Here is a 20,908-nt window from a genome sequence, read left to right on the forward strand (position 1 = left end):
AAGCCGGGTGTGGTGGCACACACCTGTAATCCCAGCATGCAGGAGACTGAGGCAGGAGGATCACTGTGAGTTTGAGATCAGTGTAGGCTACACAGTGAGCTCAAGGTCAGCAAAACCCTATCTCCAAAAAATAAATCAATAAACAAAGCAGGGCAGGAGAAAAGCCTAAGCCTTACAGAATCTCATGGTGCCCTTCAAAATAGGAGCTGAGCGCCCAGGGGAAGGAAATAAGCACACAGTAAGTGCCTTTAGGGGGCTGCGGAGTCTTTCATTTCCTTTAACCCAGAAACACTAAGAAGTGGCTGTGTGGATAGTGTGGCGCTCAGAGGGCATGTGACCACCCTAGACCCCACAATCTATTCTGCATGCACCTGCAGGCTGCTCTGGCCTATGGGAACCTGGGGGAGGGGGGCTGCCAGCCACCAGCCATACAGGCAGACAGACAACCTGGCTTCCCATTCCAGCACCAAGAAACAATAGAGAACACTCTGAGCCGCTTTCTGTGTTCCTCCATGGACTACTCAGTTAAGTTAGCTTTTTTCTCTTTTCAAAAATTCTTTCCCAGGCAAGGTGTGGTAGTATACAACTACAATCGCAGCTACTTGGGAGGCTGAGACAGGAACACTGCAAGCTCAAAGCCAGCCTAGGCAACATATCAAAGCCATGTCTCAAAACAAAAATTAAACAAAGGGGTGGGGATTTAGCACCATGTGAGGCACTGGGTTCAATCCCCAGGATCATCCAACTAAAGAAAATTCTTTTTTACAAATCTTCAAAGCAATGTGTTGAACCCCAGCCACCTCACAGGGTGATCAGGAGTTTTCTGGCTGCTTGTTGCTGTCACTGTTACTGTTATCTCGGTGCTTTATATTTGAAGCTCTTTGATCCACAGCACTCATTGTTATTATTTTCTAATATTCAAGCCTCCCTGGTTAGGTCAGTAGAGATCTCTTCACACCAGTCAAGCTGGGGGTTTCTACTCATACTTCTCATCCTGTAAATGAACATGAGGCAGCTTGCAGAAGCTCACAAGCCCTATCCTGCATGTTTTCCCAGGATACCCGGCGTGGTGCCTGCTGGACAAACAGCAGACCATCCGGAAAGCTGGTAACTGTCTGACCCACATCACCCGAAGTCAGAGATTTTCCTATCAGAAAACAGAAGTCGTGGAGTGCATATGTCTGTCTTTTGCCAAATAAAACTTGGAAAAGGTACCTAAAATAAACAGCTTGAAAATAAAGTTTCTGGCAAGAACCCAAAATGGGTCTACCACTTTTATTTACAGAATATGAAAGCTGTTTTTCCCAGAAGAGCTGCTCTTTCACTTCCCCCTGGTTTTCAAATCTGTCTTATTAATGCAGAGCCCAAGGTCTCTCATTGGAGGACTCTGGGAAATGAGCATGTGGGTTACAGAGAGCACACCAGGCCCAGGCCCATTGCCTCCTGGTTCTGTCCCCATACACCCCAGTTCTTCACACTGCACTGCATGAAACCCACCCATCTATTCAAAGGATGAGCTAATCCTGCAGAGAAATCTACCGTGAAACCAGCAAGAACATGCACGTGCTAGGTTTACCGGCAACAGTTAGGTTTTGTTGTATATTTCTCAATTTATTTGCTTGTTATTTAAAAATTAGCTATCAAGGAGAAGGCCTAGCGTACATAGCTTAAGTAAAAATGGCTGGACCCAAAAGGGACAAAGGGGGCCCCTCTACTGCTCTTCAATGGGCCACACCAACATACACGGCACTCACGTGTCCAAGTCAGTCAGGGCACAGGCAGGAAGGCACCAACATGGCGTTGCTAAAAAATCAAGGGGTGAGGGGTACACCCAGCCCACCTTCAGCCACCAACATGACATTGCCAAGGACAGGAAGCCCTATAGCCAGGCTACTTTCAACTACCTCCACCCATATCACACACCTTTCACCTGTTACTTCCAGCCCAGTGCAGGGGTGGACATAAAATCTGCATTCAGAAAGATGGCCCTGGAGGTGACAATGAGGAATGAAGTTCAGAACCTGTCAATGCAACTTAGCAAGGTGTTCATTTACAACCTTCCAGCTACCGAGCACCCTGGGTAGGGACCCAGCACTCCAGAGGGAAGGAACAGATGCCCCGGGGCTGGGGACAAGGGAGGCTGATTGGAATCCATGCCAACAGATTCCAGTAGAGGATGAGAAGAAGCAGAGCTAACAGCTGCCCCTGGGGGCCGCTCACATCCCAGGGCTGCTGAGACCAACCAGCAAGCTGGGATTCAAAACTAAAGCCAGGAGGGGAATCGACTACAAGTGACCGGAACTTTGTATTCAATCCCAGCAAGGTCCTTTAATGGTGACGAGCTCACACAGGCAAAGCAGTCATTAATCACAGCACAGCACGTTCACTCTGCCACTACAAGCTGCCTCCAGCCCGGTCCCTCACTGCACCTGGGACACGATCCCCACTATTCCCAGGGTGCACCAGTGATGACTTAGTAAGACATTACCCTCTCCCTGAAGGAGCAAGACTGACTCATGGGGTCTGGCAAGGCCCTCATCCCTTGAGCCAGTCAGTAGCCCCTGGAAAGTCCCAGTTTCTGAAGTCTCCTCGCATAGCTGGTACCACTCATGCTGTGGAGGCTACATAGCTAGAGAAATAATCTTTATTAGTACATCTTTGCAGCACATAATGTTTACCTTCATCTTAGGGGGTAGTATGTATACTTAATTCTTTTCATCTCCTTCCCCTCTCCTCCCCGCCCCGTCCTTCTGTTTCTGCAGATCCTCTTCCTATTTCCAAAAACTATCTCGCTATTTCCTATTATCTATCTTTTATTGTTTTTAAAATTATTTATACTTTTAAGTTTCTCATCCAAGAGGTTACATAACAGGCGAGTGTATAAAGAAAGAGTGGTAGTTATACATAATAGAGTACTACTCTGCCATAAAGAAGGATAAATCTGAGTCATTTGTAGGGAAATGGATGTACCTTGAGATCATAAAGCTAAGTGAAATAAATTAGAAAAATAATCTTTCATCTTTACAACAACTCTGCTGGATCTCACAGATGAGGAAACAGATTCCGAGGTATCTGGTGAATAATTTGGCCAGTGCTTCACAAAAAGGTAAACAGAGAACCAGATGATAATATCTACCAGGGCCCACTAGTGGTTTTTTTGAGGGGGAGTCAGCTATCACACCACCAATAAAAATCAGAAGTGCTCTGGACGATCTCTCCAGATGCCTTTTCTTGCATACCATTTGGGGGGCACATGCCATGTAAGCCTGCTCATAGACCCAATGCACCAAGTGAGGGCACCCTAGTCCAGGTGAGCCTTAGTCTCCTGCCAAATCAGCCCAGAGAACCCTGGCGTGATTCACGCTGATGTTAGCCTCTAAGTCACAGCTTTGGAATTCCTTCAGACCCACGCTTCTTCCATGACAAATATGCTGATCACTGCTGCTCAGATTCCACAAGTCACCTTCTTAACCAGGGAGGGGAGAGCTAGATGCTCAGGGGCTCAGAAATGGCGACACTGCCAAGTTTTCCTGTCTATGACTTCCTCTACTTCCATCTCAGGGGCTAGGGGCACGAACCCGCTGCTGGAACCTTCCCACAACCGGCTCACCTCTGAGGCTGCTCACCCTGCTACTGCTCTCTCAAACTGGAGTCAAAACTTCTGGCAAAGCCACCCTTGAAAGGATCAAGTATTATGCTTGTCCTCCTCAGTGCAGAGAAAGCCATTCAAACATCCCTTCTCCCTAGCCTTCAAAACCCAAAATCCCAGGTCCTTCAGAGGTCCCCTTATGATGAGGTTCCTCCAGTGCTCACTTCAGCAGCGCATATAATAAAATTGATGAGGTTCCTCTAGCAAAGTTATGGTTCACACAGCTAAAGGTCACCTCAAAACCTCAAGGGCCCAAAGGTGGGGCCCTTTGAAAGGTGACTGGACAATGGAGACATAGAGCTGATTGCCACTAGGAGGCGGGGGCCGGGTGGAAGAAGCAGTCTGGGGGCATGGCCTGGAATGGTTTATCTCCCCTCCCAGCTCCTCCCTTCTGGCTCTGCTTCCTATTGCCATGCAGTGAGCAGCTCAGTGAGCAGCTCTCCTCTGCTAGGACCCTGTACCATGCCACCCTGCCTTGGAGCCAGCTGGCTATGGACTGTGAGCCAAAATAAACCTCTCCTCTAAAATGTGGGTCTTCAGTGTTTTGTCTCAGCCAACGTGGGAAGTAACTAAAACAGGCACTAAGACTGAGGTTCTTCAAACGCTGTTCAATGGGGGGATGACCTTCAGGTGTCACTGAGGTTACTGGTGTCTTGCCTTCAGCACACATGTCATGTGCTGGCTCATATTGAACTTGGGATCAACCAAACCCACCTGGGTTTTTTTCCCAAAGGACAGAGGCACCTCACTCATGTCCTGCCCAACACCACCAAGGGCCACCAAGGCTAAGAGGAGCAGGAGGCACACCTGGGTCAGGGCTGCAGGGGCTCTGCTGCTGGCCACACAACCTGGCCAAACTGGTACTGTGTCTCTGAGCTGCCAGTGGACAGGACCTACCTCATAACGCTGTTGTGTAAGTAAATTTATAGAAAATATTTATTTAGCATAGTGTTTGGCTTATAACAAATATTCCATGAGTGTTCGATTTTCACCATCATCATTTTTAGTATTCTACCATCACATTTATAAATGTCAACACAGATATGCTTTTTATCAGCATGTTATAATCTTCCAGTTCTTTTATCACAGAAATATGTACATCTGTTTTGTAGACTGATTTCTGCTCCCTGAAGAGTGGATCACAAGAATTTTCCTTCATGTTGTTACATAACCACAACTCCAAGTAGCAGACCCCAGTTCTGCAACAGGAGGCTTTCAGGGTTTGCTGTGAGAGGACGGCCACGCACAACAGACAGTTTTGTGCACAGACACACTTCCATACGGAGATTTTTATTTTCCTTGGTATGTACTGACAAACTGCTTTCCAAAAACAGTGTGACCGTTTTCAGTGCCACAACAGTGGAGCAGAGTACCAGCGTCACTGTATCCTTCACCAAGCACAAAGTAAAGATGACCTTGACTTTGTTATTATTTCATGTAACAAGTAGAAATGCAAGTACAATAACACTTCATTTCCTAAATAACTGGATATATTTCTTTTGAACTGCCTTGAACTGCGCTACTCTAATTACATGGTACCTACACTAGAAGCAGTTCTCTGTATTAACTTTAAGCTTACTTTATTAAAATATTCTGCAGGGCATGATGGTGCATGTCTGTAATCCCAGCACATGGGTGGCTGAGGCAGGAGGATCATGAGTTCAAGGCTAGCCTGGGCTACATAGTGAGACCCTGTCTCAAAAAAACAAAACAATACTATATCCTAATTACCAGTTGCAAATAACAAGAAACATCACATAGACACACAAAGTTGTGAGCTCTCATTTTCTTCTAAAGGTGGAAGACAGTAAGGGTTTGAGGAAAAATTAGTATTTGTAGTTTTCATTTCAAGAATGTGGCAATTTCACTACACCGTTCAGACTGAAGGTAGAGAGAGGGCGTCACTCTCAGTAAGAATGTGGTCCCAAGTCTTCAAAATACAGTAATTCTACAGAAGTCAAAATGAAAGTCTTTTGCTACTTCCTCCTTGGTCAAGATGACTTTTCCAACCACTGACACGTCAAACACAGATGAAGAAAGTTAGCTTCAACTTCCCAGTGGGAGAAAACACCACCGGGCTGAGACAGTTTGGGAAATTTTAGACTAGTGAGAGTTTTAAATGTATATGAACTGGGATTTTTTGTTGTTGTTTGTACCAGGGATCAAACTCGGGACCCTGTGCTTGCAAGGCAGGCGGCAGAAGCACTGAGCTAAATCCCCAGCCCTGAACTGGAATTTTTTTAAGGAGCTAGAGACTTGTCCATTGGGCTGGAAAAATTACTACAGGAATGGTTTTTCAACAAATCATCACAGTAGGTGCTTCTGTGGACCTGTTCTTAGGACCTCCCAGAAACACATGCGGCAGAGTGTCATCCTTTTAAACAACTTGCTTGTTTTGTGTGAGAAGACTACTGTTCAGCATATACATAGGACACGTGCGTACCCTTTTGGCCCACTGTGGTGTTCAAAGCAGGAGCACAGCTTCCTAAGACCAGCTCCAGCCCCTGGGCCCTTGCTGACCGAGCAAACGCTTAGGCTGCATCCCAGACCCGTGGCCCAGGAGCCTGGAGGGCATGGTCTGGCCACTGTGTTTTCACGACAAAACCCACTGGATGCACTCTGATGTTTCAGGACCACTGTTGTACAGCAGGGGTTGGCAAATTTTTCCTAAAAAAATAGACAGTAAATATCGAGGCTTTGCAGGGTAAGAAGAACATGGAGGCTACTGTGTAAGTGCAAGGTAAGATGCTAAAAACCATTCTTAGCTCACAGGCATAAAAACTTAGGTGGCTCACCAGTGTGTTGATCCCTGCACTGAGGTACCTCAAATCCCCCTAATTCAGAAATCCTCACATAGTAGAATATACGGTCTCCCCTAATACACACTGCTCATACCTAAAATTTTTCAGCTTACCTCTCATACACCAAGAACCTGCAAGAGAAGTACAACAATGTACAACTGAGAATTTATTGGGCATCTACGGGCAGCTGCTTGCTCTGTACCAACCACTGCAAGGAACACACAGGAAGTACAAGTACAATCATGTCCATGTCCAGGACCCCATCTGCCTCTTGTTCGTATTATCGCAAGTAATCCTGACTAATAATCCTACAAACTACAGCATTAATAATCCCATTTTACATATGAAGAACCGAGGCTCAGAAAGATTCCTAACATCACAGACTTTTTGAGTAGTGCTGCTAGCTTTTAATCCAGGCTTCTTAATTCTGTGAGCTCTGTATCATAAAATTCGCTGTGTCCTACAATTCTGTGTCCTAGGAAAGATCCTTAATCTCAAGGTCTCGCAGTGAATCAAAGAACAAAGATCAACACACACAAAACTCCTGGAGAACAACAGTAAGCAGTATTTAAAGTGAACCCCGTGTCAGAACTAGCGATTGGCCGAGAGCGGCGCGGGGCTGTGGCTCAGCAGGCCAGGCCCGGCCGGAGGCCTCGGGACTCTGTGGCGCTGCCTGAGCGTCGGCATGCTCCATGGGCAGCAACCAGGGCCACGATGACAGACTACAGCGAGGAGCAGTGAAACAAACTGGAGGCTCTGGAGTCCATCTATCCCGACTCCTTCACAGTATTATCAGAAAATCCACCCAGCTTCACCGTCACTGTGACATCGGAGGCTGCAGAAAATGATCAAACTGTCCAGACTACCCTCAAGTTTACATACAGTGAAAAATACCTAGATGAAGCTCCTCTTTATGAAATATTTTCCCAGGAAAACCTAGAAGATAATGATGTCATAGACATTTTAAAATTATTAGCTTTACAGGCTGAGGAAAATCTTGGTGTGCTCATGATCTTTACTCTAGGGACAGCAGTGCAAGAAAAATTAAATGAAACAGTAGATCAGATAAAAATGAGAAAAGAGGAAGAAAAGAAACTAAAAGAAAAAGAAGCAGAAGAAGCAGAGAAGCAATTATTCCACGGCACCCCTGTTACAATTGAGAATTTCTTATGTTGGAAAGCCAAGTTTGATGCAGAACTCTTGGAAATTAAAAAGAAACGGATAAAAGAAGAAGAGCAAGCAGGAAAAAATAAATTAAGTGGCAAATCATAATCTTGACACATCTGATATCCAGTTCTTGGAGGATGCTGGAAATAATGTGGAAGTAGAGGAGTCTTTGTTCCAGGAACTGGATGACTTGGAGCTGGAAGATGTTGAGGACGACCCAGACCACAGCCCTGCTGGCCCAGAGCGTGACTCAGAGGACTGAGGCACCATCTCCAGCGAGCCCCACAGCCACAGCATCTGTGGCTGTGCTGAGAGGCTTTTAATTTTCCTTTCTTTTTTTCTAAGAAAAAATAACTCTCAGGAGAATATTCTTCTGATAACTTTCACCACTGAACTTAATACTTCAAGATAAAATGTTCACTTCCTCTTATTGGTGAGCAGAAGTTTACATATTTAACATTATTTAATGCTGGAGGGAGATCCTACCTATAACACCAAGACCTGAAGGTGGGTGGCAGCCATGTGCATACGGGTATATGTATAAGAAACAGAAATAACTTGTGTTTTCTATCCTGGAGATGATAGTTACTTTTGGATTCCAAATGTTGTCTTTCATATAAAGTGTTAAAATACTGAGATAAATAAGAAATTAAACCTGGATTCCAGCCTTTTGACACAGTAAATTTAAGTTTTAACAGAATCAGAAGCCCAGATTATATACAGGAATAAAATGGATGTCATCACTAAAAAAAAAAAAAATTAAAAAAAATAAAGTGAACCCAGTGTCTGCACATTAGGAACCCTTTACTATGGGGGTGAAGGGAAGAGTTAAAGTGATTCACTCTGAAAACTGGAAGTGTTCACAGTGAGATGTGGTAGGTAGAATAACATCTCATAACTCACAAGGATATTTCCGTCTCATTCCTTGGAAACTGTGACTGTATCTACTCAGCAAGGGGAATCAACTGAATCTGTGGTGGGGAGATTATCCCGGATAATCTGTGGGGTGCCATATAATCAACTGGATGCTTGAATATGGGAGAGGGAGGCAGAAGAGTCACTGTCTGCTTTGACAGTGAACTCTGTCTCTCCAAATTCAAACACTGAAGCATACACCCCAGTGTGGTGGCACTGGGAGAAGTCACTGGGAGCCGTCAGGTTCAGATGAGGTCCCGAGGGTGGGACCTTCATGACGGGATGGGTTCCCTGCTGTGGACAGACCCCAGCGAGCCAGCTTCCTCTCTCTCTGCTATGCAAGGACACGGGAGGGAAGCAGCTGTCTGGGAGCCAGGAGAGCCTTCCTAGCCTCCAGACCTGTGAGAAAAGAACTTTCTGTCATCTGAGCCACGGATCTGTTATTCTGTCACAGCACCCTGAGCCGACTGTCACAGTGATAGAGTGTGAGAAAGACTCCCTGGCCACCTGCTGGCTCTGGAGATGGAAAGGGCCAACAGGCAAGGATGCAGGTGGCCCTGAAACTGGAAAAGTGAAGGAAATGGCTTCTCCCTGAGAGCTGGCAGGAAGGATCTCTGACAAGGCCTTGACTTCAGCCTGGTGAGACCCACAGCACAATTCTCACCTGCAGAACTGAAAGATAAATTTGTGTCACTTGAAACCACCCGCTCCATGGTAACTCATTACAGAAGCAACAGGAAAGGAACCCAGGTGAGGGCCAAGGAAGGTCAGCCCTGTACCAAGTCTCAAGAAAGGAGGGAAAGGATAGGCAGGTCCCACCCAGGTGACTGGGGCAGGGGAGAGCTTTTGCAGCTGAGGGTGGGGCTACGCAAAGACACAGATGCCAGTCAGCTCGAGTTCACCAAGGAGGTGGCAGCCAGGCAGGAGCAAACACATGGGCCACAGCACGAGTCAGATGGGGTCAGCCTGTGACAACCTGGGGCAGTCCCAGTCTCAAGGAAAACAAGGACGAAGAGATCAGAAAAGGCAGGGGGCAGGATGAGGCATAAATGCTAAATTATTATCACTTTTCTTTCAATCCTACATAAAATGTTCTCCCTAAACAAATGTCACCCTAGAAGGTCAACGCTCTGAACACAACAGGGGCCCTCTGTGAAATGAGGGCCCTCGGAGCAGTTGCAATGCACCTAGCCAATTGTGGTAGCCAGCACCTTAATCCCTAATTGAATGTGCCTGACTTATTTCTGACAATTCAATCTGTCCTTAGACTCTCCTACTAAATATATTCAAAAGAATGTGCTACAAAAAGCAGTTCTAGAAAAAGAGTTTCCAAAATGCTGCAAATGATGTCAGCAACATCACAGGAAAAGTATAGTTTCCTCAGGTAACGTTTTGGAAGGAGACAACACTTGTATTAAAATAAAGATTGCAAAACCAGGAATCTGGCTTTTAAAAAAAAATCAGACTCATGGCCCTATAATAACTCAAAGTTGGCACACCATGATAGATGGATACAAGATGACCAAAATAGGAGAGCCCCCTCACCAAGGTCAGGTGGATGGCCAGCCTGCTGGACAGGTGGAACTTCAGAAAGGCCACTGGCTGGGTCCCTGAGAGCCTTGTTACTTTGTGCTCCCACTACTGAGTGGGGTCCATGTCCTGCTGACCTCACCACTACTAGGATGGACATTCCTTGTCCTCCTGCTCCAGTCCCCATGGCTACAGGAAGGCCCCACAGGGTGCAGAGGACATGGCAGGGATACCAGGGGCCACCCACAGGCACCCATGCTACTCCTGGCCCTGAGGAGGGTGCAATCCCACAAGCTTCCCTTTTCCTCTACAATCCACCAGTGTCCCAGGGCCACCATCTTGCTTCTCAGTGAATCTATAGTTACTTGATAACTTTTTTTTTCCTCCAGATTTGAAATCAGGATTTTATCATTTGCCCACCTGGATTGTTCCTATATCCACTGGCTTTCATGACCTATCTTATTATTATTTTTATTTTTAAACCTTTTTTTAATAGTACATGTTTGCAGTACACAATGATCATTTAAAAAATATCTATCATGCAGAGGATTTGTGTGTGGCAGACCTGCACAGCCTGTCATCTTTAAGCTGAAAGTTGCAGTGAGTTCTTCCTATGCAAATCTCTAAGTCTAGGACAAATATGGACTCATAAGTACTACACATACATTTACTCTGACTAGTTGGTAATGCTTGTATATTTATTCATTTTCTTCCCAAGCCAAGAACTGGAGGAGAGAGAAATGGAAAAGGAATTCTAGTATGATTCTTGGCACAGACCAAACCTGGGGCAGGAGTCTACTAGTGTCCTCAGCAGCCAGTCTAAGGTGGGTTCAAACAGAAAGGCAGGATGGAGGCCCATTCCAGGATGGAAACCCACTTCTGGAGTGAGACATCGCAGCTCGCCTCTGCTGTCCAGGTTTGTTAACTCACTAGTGGTGACCAGTGTTACGCATCAGAACTTTAAATGTGCCGTCCCAACACAGAAACCCCAGGGCAGGAACTGTACTCACCCAGCCCAGAGATGTTTATTGCTTTCACCGATTTCTTCATTTTGTAAAGAGCCATCCGGTCCACATCCAAAGCCTAAAATACAGAGAATATGCCAATTAAAACATGTTTGTGCGGCCCATCGCGACCAGCTGGCGCACGGTGAGGACCCTGGTGGCCTGGCGCCCCCACTCCGAGCACTGTAGCTACGTGGGTGCCTGCAGGCGCCCCCCCCCGCCTCTGGCCTCCTGGCTGTGCTGCTACCTGGTTCCACACTCAGAGGCATAGGGGGTCATGAAGGCCATCGCCCTGAGCTCCACAAGATAGAGCAGAAGTGAGCAACAGAAAGAGGGCCTCTCTCAGGCTCCTCGATGAAAACTGAAGCCCACTGGAAAAGTGAAGAGAATCTCTGCAGTAAAAGCACACCAGGCCATCGTACTTGGTAAATTGGAGGGATCACCACCTCCCATCAGAACCCGGACTCTCTTCAGGGGAAGGGCAGCTGAAACCTGCAGTAGAACCTTGCAGAGTTCAACCCTGCAGGAGGACAGGGAGCTCAACTTGGGACTAGCAGCCAGAAATCTGTCTGAATCTCACAGGTCTGCTACTGGCTTGCTAAGATGCATTGACTTATATCTGCACACAGCTGCCCATGTTGTCTAGTGTGACAGCAGAGACACACCCTGAAGGAGACCCTTCATTTTTATTTTTTGTTATTTGCAAAAATTTTTTTCTCTAATTTTTTTTCTACTCTTATCAAATTTTTTTTCTCTTCTTTTTTTTTTTTCCCTTTCATTTCTCTCACTCGTTCTCTCGCTGTCCCACATTGTTCTTCATCTCCCTTTTTGTTCCTGTTCTGGACCTAATTTGGATTTCTTCTTTATTTTTCTTTTCTTCTCTTGATTATCATTTTAAAGGAAAGTAAATATAGTATCTAGCCTCCCTATTGCTATTAGGTTGTTCCATTCACATCTTTGTTCTTTAATTCTGTCTTTTCCTCTTGTCTTCAACAGTTTCTTAGACTTTGCATGATCTTCCTATGTCTTCTGGCCTTACTGCTAACCTTTCCCTATCCTTCTACCTATCTATCCCTCCCTACCCAACTCCTTCTAACTCCCCATCCTGTAAAGTTGCTATATTGAAGAGTTTATTCATGTAAATGTATGTTGGGCTGGTCCTCGATTTTGATATAATTCACACAGTTAAAGGTGATACATTAATAACTACCACAAATTGTCTTTTCCTTTTTTTTTTTGGTACCAGGGATCGAACTTGGGTCCTTGCACTTGTGCAGCAGGCAGTGAAACCACTGAGCTAAATCCCCGGCCCAAATTGTCATTTTCTAAGCTGTGCTTGATGCTATGGTGTTGCTGATTGCTATTATTTGGGCTAAGCCTCAGAGTCATTAGAGACTCAAAACCTAAAGACCAGCTGTATCTGGAAGACACCTCTGAAAAGCAATCATTCCACAAGGGTTCTAAACATAAGCAACAAAGATACTTACAATATGCAATTTCGCAGTATCAACCCAGGAATTAAACCAAGGACAGTACCAAAAAGAAAAATGAGAAGACATTTAAGCAAGGCACGAAATCAGACTTCCACCCTACCAAAGGCAAATTTTGGGGGAAACGAGGTGGGAAAATATGATAATCAACCACCTGGACACCCTGAACTGATGGCACAGGAAGTAACAAAACAAATGAATGAGGCTCTAGAAAAATTCAAAACAGAAATAATTTCCCAGATAACTACAGAGATGGTGAGCAGAGTGAAACATATTGATTAGAGGCTCTAGAACAGAAACAGATACAAAAATAGATGAGCTCAGAAACATGCTGGAAGCCATGAATGCACAGCATAAGAAAGAAATGGAAACCATGATCGCCCAACACAAGAAAGAAATGGAATCCATGAAACAGATTCAAACAGATATTCAGGAGATTAAAAACTCCATTGAAAGCATTCACAGTAGATTAGGGAATGTGAAGATAAGAGTATCAAATATAGAAGACAAGATTGCAGTTAGTGACCATGAAAACAGAGATTTCTTAAAAATAGAAAGGGACCATGAGAAATCAATCCAGCAGCTGCTAGATGATGCAAAGAAAAATAATATAAAACTGATAGGAATCCACAAAAAAACAAGAGGAAGTACAATTGACATAAAAAAAACTGTTCACAGAAGTAATAGTAGAAAACTGCCCAGATAGAGGTAGAGAAATGAACATACAGAAAGTGAGGCATATAGAACTCCAACAAGCCATGATCAAAAAAAATCTACACCTAGACATGTAATAGTCAAGATCCCAGAAACCCAACAGAAGAACAAAATCCTACAAGCAGTCAGAGAAAAGAAATAAATCACATACAAAAGAAAGCCCATCAGAATCATAGCAGACTTCTCAACACAAACCCTCAAGTCAAGGAGAGCCTGGACTGAAGTATTTCAAGCCCTAAAAGAAAATAACTTCCAACCAAGACTGTTGTATCCTGCAAAATTACCTTTCAAAATCAATGGGGAAATCAGATACTTCCACAACAAAGAACACCTGAGAAATTTCATGAAGACTAAATCAGTACTCCAGACAATTCTAAACAATATCCTAGAAAAAGACAATGATGGTCACAACTCCATGAGGCCCAACAGTGGGAAGCCACCAAGCAAGGCTAGAAACTAAAGGGAAAGGGGGAAAAATTAAAAAATTTAAAAAAAGAAAAAAACTAAAAATAAATAAATAAATAAATAAATAAATAAATAAAAGAGCCAACAACACTAAAACATCATGACAAGGATGACTCAGTATCTATCAATTATAACCATCAATATTAATGGCCTCAATTCACCAATCAAAAGAAACAGGCTGGCAGAATGGATTAAGAAGCAAAATTCAACAATATGCTGTATACAAGAAACACACCTAACTCAAAACGAAATCCATAGACTAAAAGTAAAAGGATGGAAAACAGTTCTCCACACAACAGGAACCTGGAAAAAAGCAGGGGTAGCAATCTTATTTGCAGACACAGCAGATTTCAAACCAAAACTAATTAAGAGAGACAAAGATGGTCACTACATCCTTGTGAAGGGAATAATCCAAGAGGAAGAGATAACAATCTTAAATATATATGCACCAAACTCGAATGCCCCCAACTACACAAAACAAATATTAATGGGCATGAAAAACCAAATAAGCACTAATACAACTGTAGTGGGAGACCTCAATACCCCACTATCACAAATGGACAGATCATTTAGATGAAAAGTCAACAATGAAATTCTAGAACCGAACAAAGCTAATGAACAAATGGACTTAATAGATGTTTATAGAGTGCTCCACCCCACAAAATCAGAATACACATTCTTTTTGGCTGCACATGGGTCATTATCCAAAATAGACCACATGCTAGCTCATAGGACATGCCTAAGTAAATGTAAAAGAATTGAAGTTACCCCCTGTATATTATCAGACCATAGTGCAGTAACATTGGAGATCAATAGCATAAAAAACTGCAAAACCCCCACAAACACATGGATATTGAATAACACTCTCCAGAACAACCAATGGGTCACAGAAGAAATCAAACAAGAAGTAAATGATAATGCCAGTACAACATACAGGAATTTATGGGATACAACGAAAGCAGTTATACGAAGGAAATTCATAGCAGTAAATGCCCATATTAGGAAAACAGAGAGAGCTCAAATAAACAACCTAATGCTGAACCTCAAGCTCCTAGAAAAAGAAGAGCATGATAAACCCAAAGCTAGTACAACAGAGGAAATTACAAAGATCAGAGCAGAAATCAATGCAATGGAGACTAACTGAATGATACCAAACAAATCAATGAATCAAAGAGTTGGTTTTTTGAAAGAATAAATAAAATCAATAAACCTTTAGGCAACCTTATCAAAAAAAAAGTCTCAAATCCATGCAATTAAAAATGAAGAAGGTGAAGTCACAACAGATCCAGCAGAAATCCAGAGGATCATCAACATCTACCTCGAGGACCTGTACTCTAATAAAATGGAAAATACAGAAGAAATGGACAGATTCCTAGATACATATGAATTGCCAAAGTTGCATGAAGAAGATATAGAAATTCTAAACACCCCAATTACATGAGTGAAATTGAAAATGTAATTAAAAATTTACCAACAAAGAAAAGCCCAGGTCCTGATGGCTTCACTGTTGAATTCTACAAGACATTTAAAGAAGAACTATTGCCATTACTCTTTAAACTCATCAAGGAAATTGAAAGGGAAGCAAAGCTTTCAAATTCGTTCCTGGAAGCAAGTATTACTTTGTTTCCAAAACCAGGGAAAGACCCAACCCAAAAAGAGAACTATAGGCCAATGTCCTTAATGAACATAGATACAAAAATCTTCAACAAGATACTGACAAACAGAATACAGAGGGTCATCAAGAAGATCATATACCCTGACCAAGTCGGATTTATCCCAGGGATGCAAGGATGGTTCAACATATGTAAATCAATAAATGTAATACACTATATTAACAGAGCCAAGGACAAAAACCATATGATCATCTCAATAGATGCAGAAAAAGCATTCGACAAAACCCAACACCCATTCATGATAAAAAAAAACAAAACCCTACAGAAAATTGGAACGGAAGGTCTTTATCTTAACCTGATTAAGGCTATCTAAGAAAAACCAACAGCCAACATCATACTAAATGGTCAAAAACTTAAAACTTTCACGCTAAAATCAGGAACAAGACAAGGATGCCCACTATCACCACTCCTGTTCAATATAGTTCTGGAAACATTAGACACAGCAATTAGACAAGAGAAAGAAATAAAAGGAATAAAGATAGGAAAGGAAAAAGTTAAACTGTTATTATTTGCTGATGATATGATACTTTACATAGAAGACCCAAAAAACTCTGCCAAAAGACTTCTATACTTAATTGATAAGATTCACTAGAGTAGCTGGATACAAGGTTGACACTCAAAAAACAGCAGCCTTCTTGTACACAAATAACAGACTCACTGAGAGAGAAATTAGAGAAACAATTCCTTTTACAATAGCATCCAAAAAAAATGAAATATCTAGGAATCAATCTAACAAAGGAAGCAAAAGACCTCTATAAAGAAAACTACTGCACTCTGAAAAAAGACATCGAGGAGGATAAAAGAAAATGGAAAGACATCCGTTGTTCCGGGTAGGAAGAACCAATGTAGTGAAAATGGCCATACTTCCAAAACTGCTATATAGATTTAATGCAATACTGATTGAAATTCCAACAATATATTTCACAGAACTAGAGAAAACAATCCAAAAATTCATTTGGAACCATAAGAGACCTGGAATAGCAAAAGCAATTCTAGGCAATAGAGACATGGCAGGGGGTATCACAATCCCCAATTTGAAACTATACTACAAAGCTACTGTGATAAAAACAGCATGGTACTGGCAAAGAAACAGACCTGAGGATCAGCGGAATAGATTAGAAGATGCAGAAGCAACTCCAGACATACTCAGCCACCTCATCTTTGATAAAGGAGCCAACCACACTCACTGGAGGAAAGACAGCCTATTTAATAAATGGTGTTTGAAAAACTGGATTTCAACCTGCCAAAGATGAAAACTAGATCCATATCTAATACCATGCACTAAACTAAGATCAAAGTGGATTAAAGATCTAAATATTAAAACAGAAACACTAAACTTGCTGGAAGATAAGTTAGGTAGAACTCTTGAAGACATTGGCATGGGAAAAGACTTTATGAACAAAACCTCACAGCACGGGAACTAGCACAGGGAATCAACAATTGGGATCTCATCTTGTTAAAAAGCTTCTGTACTGCAAGAGAAACCACCAACAGAGTTAAGAAACAACCTACAATGTGGGAAAAAACTTTCAGCAGCTATACCTCAGACAAAGGACTACTATCTAGAATATATAAAGAACTGAAAACATCAGACCCCCCCCCCCGCCAAATTTAAAGACCCAATTCAAAAATGGGCATCTGAAATGAACAGACATTTCTCAAAGAAGTAAAAGCAGCAAACAAATTTATGAGATGTTCAACATCACTGGTCATTCGAGAGATGCAGATGAAAACAATACTGAGATTCCACCTCACCCCAGAAAGAATGGCTGCTATCAAGAAATCAACCAATAACAAATGCTGGCGGGGGTGTGGGAAGAAAGGAACCCTTCTCCATTGTTGGTGGGAGTTTAGGCTGGTGCAACCACTGTGGAAATCAGTATGCAGACACCTTAAAGAAGTAGGACTAGAGGTCCCATTTGACCCAGCTATTCCCCTGCTGGGGATCTTCCCAAAAGAATTAAAAGAATCATACCACAGCGATATATGTGCACCCATGTTTATAGCGGCACAGTTTGTAATAGCTAAAGCTTGGAAACAGCCCAAGTGCCCATCAACTGGAAACTGGATAAAGAAGATGTGGTTTTTATATAAAATAGAGTACTACTCAGCCATAAAAAATGAGAAATTAGAGACATTTATAGCTAAATGGATGCACAGTGAGGTGATACTCTTAAGTGAAATAAATAGGACACGTGTAAATACGGAATAGTTTCTCTAGTGTGAGAAACTGAATGTAAATAAGGACACTAAAAGGTATAACAGATAATGTGAAATAGGAAGAAAAGGGGCAAAGGGGAAGGGGAAGTGGAGGGGTAGGGGAAAGGAAAGAAGGGAATGGAATTAATATGAGAAAATGAAAAAATGGAAACAAAGTCTTTGTAAATAGGGAGGGATGGAGGGGTTGAAGGGAGGGCAGAGGAAGGGGGAAAAATAAGAACCAAGAGACATTATGTAAAGATGCAAATTTCCAAAGATGATGTCATTATATTGTATACCTAAAATGTACCAATAAAATAATATTTTTTTAAAATGGTGTACTACTCAGCCATAAAGAACGAGAAACTAGAGACATTTATAGCTAAATGGATGCATATTGAGGCCATCCTGTGAAGTGAAATAAATAGGACACATGTGTGTAAATACGTAAGTTTCTCTAGTTTGAGAAACTGAAAATATAAGTAAGGATGAAAATGATTAAAATGAATAATTGCTAATGCGAAATAGGAAGAAAAGGTCCAAAGGGGTAGAGGTGGTGGGAGGGGAAGGGGAAAGGAAAAATTATGAGAAAAGAAAAAAATGGAAACAAAGCCTATGTAAATAGGGAAGGGCGGAGGGAGTGAAGGGCGCACAGGTAACAGGAGAAAAATAAGAACCAAGATACATCATGTACAGGTACAAACACCCAATGATAAATGTAAATGTATTGTTTACCTAAAATGTACCAATAAAAGAATTTAAGCATAAAAAAAAAAAAAGGTTTGTCCTTAGACACTACAACTACAGAGTGGCCACATGTGAGCCCCAGAGCCCCTTGCTGTACCGTCAGGACCATGGGGTTGCTCAGGGGCACAAATCCTCTGCCTGGGGTGCAGTGCTGCTTGCAAACGGCAATGCACAGCAGTTCTGTCAGCAGCCACAAAATCAGCTCTTGTCCTGCCTCATCCACCTGAAGCAGGTGGCCCTGGTCACAGTCCCTGCCAGAAACAGGCCCCTGCAGTGAAGTGCAGGGGCCTCGACAGACAGCTCACCATGTTTCAGTGCCCTGTGTGCCAGCAAGACTCCAGTCAGTATGGGCTGCCCATGTCTGCATCCTGTCCCCCAGGGGCAATGGGTGCCAAGGTGGACACAGGACTGCAGACACAGGTGCTGGGGTGGTTGGGGGGGGTGTGTCAAACCACTCCTGATTTTGGCCTGTATATTTTTTGGGGGGTACTGGGGATCGAACTCAGATTCCTGCGCTTGCGAGGCAGGTGGCGGAACCACTGAGCTAAATCCCCAAGCCCTCACTCCTGATTTTTGGAAAGACCCAGATACAAATCTGTCAGCTGAGGTAGAAGGCACGTTCTTAATCCTTCCCGCTGCTCAGGTTTCTCTTCCAGAAACTGGTAGTAATAATACCTACCTTTGCAAGGCTGACTGATTAAACAGACCCGCAAATATTTATAGATCAGCTACCACACAGTAGCAGTATACAGCACTTGCAATGCCTACACACAGTAGGCACTCAAGCAGTATTTGTTCAAGGACTCATGAAACCTGGAGATTTACACAAAAGAGAATAAAATGTCTTTGGACCCCCACTACACCTGGAGAAGCATGGGGACCAAAGGGCTCAACTCTTAGGTGAACATCTGTAAACAGGTGCAGTGATGCCAATCACAGGGCTGCCACGCCAACCACATCAGGAACGGCAGGGAAGCACCCAGCCTGGCACCTGGCATTGCAGAGCTCAGCAACAGTGCTGATCATGGGTTTCTGTCACAAAGCACTTGGTGGCTGATCATCTGAGAGCTGAGAGCAATAGCGTGGGGACTCAGCCTTCCCAGGCCACCTCTGGGATCTGCTTCCAAAGGCAGCACACGAGGTCCTACTCTAAAGCAAACAATGGTTGTTTGATTGGAACATGTGATCAGTGGTGACAATTTTAAACAGGAAGTTGATTACCAGACTTTTCACAGTAGTTACAATATAAAAAGGTGTTGTTTTGGGGGGTTTTTGGAGGGGATACTGGGGATTGAACTTCGGACCTCACCCTTGCTAGGCAGGTGCTACACTACTGTGCTACACCCCCGGCCCCAAAAGGCATTTTGATCATGCCACTGTACTTGCGTCCCATACCCACAGAATGATGAAAAGTATGGACCTCAGGCCATAACTACTTGCTGCTGTAGGCTCATCCATGATAGCAAATGTCCCTCTGTGGGGGATGATGACAGCAGAAAGGGCATGAATAGGGCATGTGGGAACTTTACTTCCTATGTGTTTGTTACAGTCTTGCAAATGGAACCCAGGGCCTTCACAATGGACTACACCCCCAGCTCTTTTTTGAGACAGTCTTGCTAAATTGCCCAACCTGGGCTCAAACTTGTGATCCTCCTGCCTCAGCCTCCCAGAGTGCTAGGATTACAAAGCATGTGCCACCATGCCTGGCTTTTCTGTTTAATGTTGCTAGGATCCAAAAACTAAAAATGTCCATTTTTTAAAAAACATAATTTTCTGCCATGTTGTAAAAAAGAGTTGATAAGAACAGATTCAAGACAGTTAAAATTTCTCTCTCTTTTTTTCCTAAGACAAGAGTCTCGCTATGTAGTTCAGACTGGCCTTGAACTCACTTAAGTAGCCCAACTTAGCCCTAAACTCACAGCGTTCTTTCCACCTCAGCCTCCCAAGTGCTGGGATTATAGGTATGCACCCAGCAAAGAGCTGATGTTTATTTCATCAGCACATCCCTGTGCCTGCCACAGAGCAGGACACCACGCCAGCAGACAGTGTTCCCGAGGCAAGGGGAAGGGCTGATGGGGTACTGGGAGGTTGCTCGGTAACTGCTCAGGGTGGCAGGGAGTGGACCTGGAAAAACTCTCCAAAGAGGCAGGAACTGGCTGGAACCACAGTTCAGAAGCCAGGTGGGGCCTGATGCCAGGCGTGGACTCCTGCGAATCAGTCTGAGACATCGACCTGTCTGCCTCTCCAGCCTCTGATTGCCATCCCGCAGGTGACAGTGCAGCAGTATCACCTGAGTTCAGCTCCATCCTGGAGGTGGTGGTCTATGTCAGCGTGGGAGGCAGGCACACTGCCACACGGCGGGACTCAGACAAGTGTCCTCCCTGTGCGTGTGGACACAGCCCTCCCAAAAATGCACTGCAGAAGTCTTGTAAAACACACTGCTGTGGGGGTCTTCTGCCCTGCTAGGGGAGGGAAGCAGGGTTTCCTGAATTGGGACAGTGTGTAAACACTGCTGCTTGCTCACTGTCAAGGAAAGATTAGAGGTGACGTGCAC

General features: G+C 43.7%; 2 protein-coding genes across 6 annotated transcripts in view; both read right to left on the minus strand.

Moving 5' to 3' along the window:
• Positions 1-20,908, minus strand: part of LOC101721882 (arf-GAP with SH3 domain, ANK repeat and PH domain-containing protein 2) — a 132,690-nt gene that overhangs the window by 71,350 nt on the left and 40,432 nt on the right. For 4 of the 5 annotated variants that reach the window (XM_004875251.4, XM_013069475.3, XM_087199727.1 and 1 more), the window contains exon 2: positions 11,073-11,145. In XM_004875251.4, the coding sequence (XP_004875308.2) occupies positions 11,073-11,145 (73 nt within the window). Of the gene's footprint in view, positions 1-11,072; positions 11,146-20,908 lie in introns of those variants that run through there. The other variant, XM_087199728.1, reaches the window with a different exon arrangement.
• The window catches only part of LOC147821640 (arf-GAP with SH3 domain, ANK repeat and PH domain-containing protein 2-like), a 72,275-nt gene continuing 62,439 nt past the window's right edge, over positions 11,073-20,908 (minus strand). The window contains exon 3 of the mRNA XM_087199738.1: positions 11,073-11,145. The gene's annotated coding sequence lies outside the window, so the exon portion shown is untranslated. The remainder of the gene's footprint in view (positions 11,146-20,908) is intronic.

Source organism: Heterocephalus glaber, unplaced genomic scaffold (assembly GCF_053883595.1).
Source record: "Heterocephalus glaber isolate CG9 unplaced genomic scaffold, H.glaber_assembly_v1.0 deba00001724, whole genome shotgun sequence".
In the NCBI taxonomy this organism is placed as follows: domain Eukaryota; kingdom Metazoa; phylum Chordata; class Mammalia; order Rodentia; family Bathyergidae; genus Heterocephalus; species Heterocephalus glaber.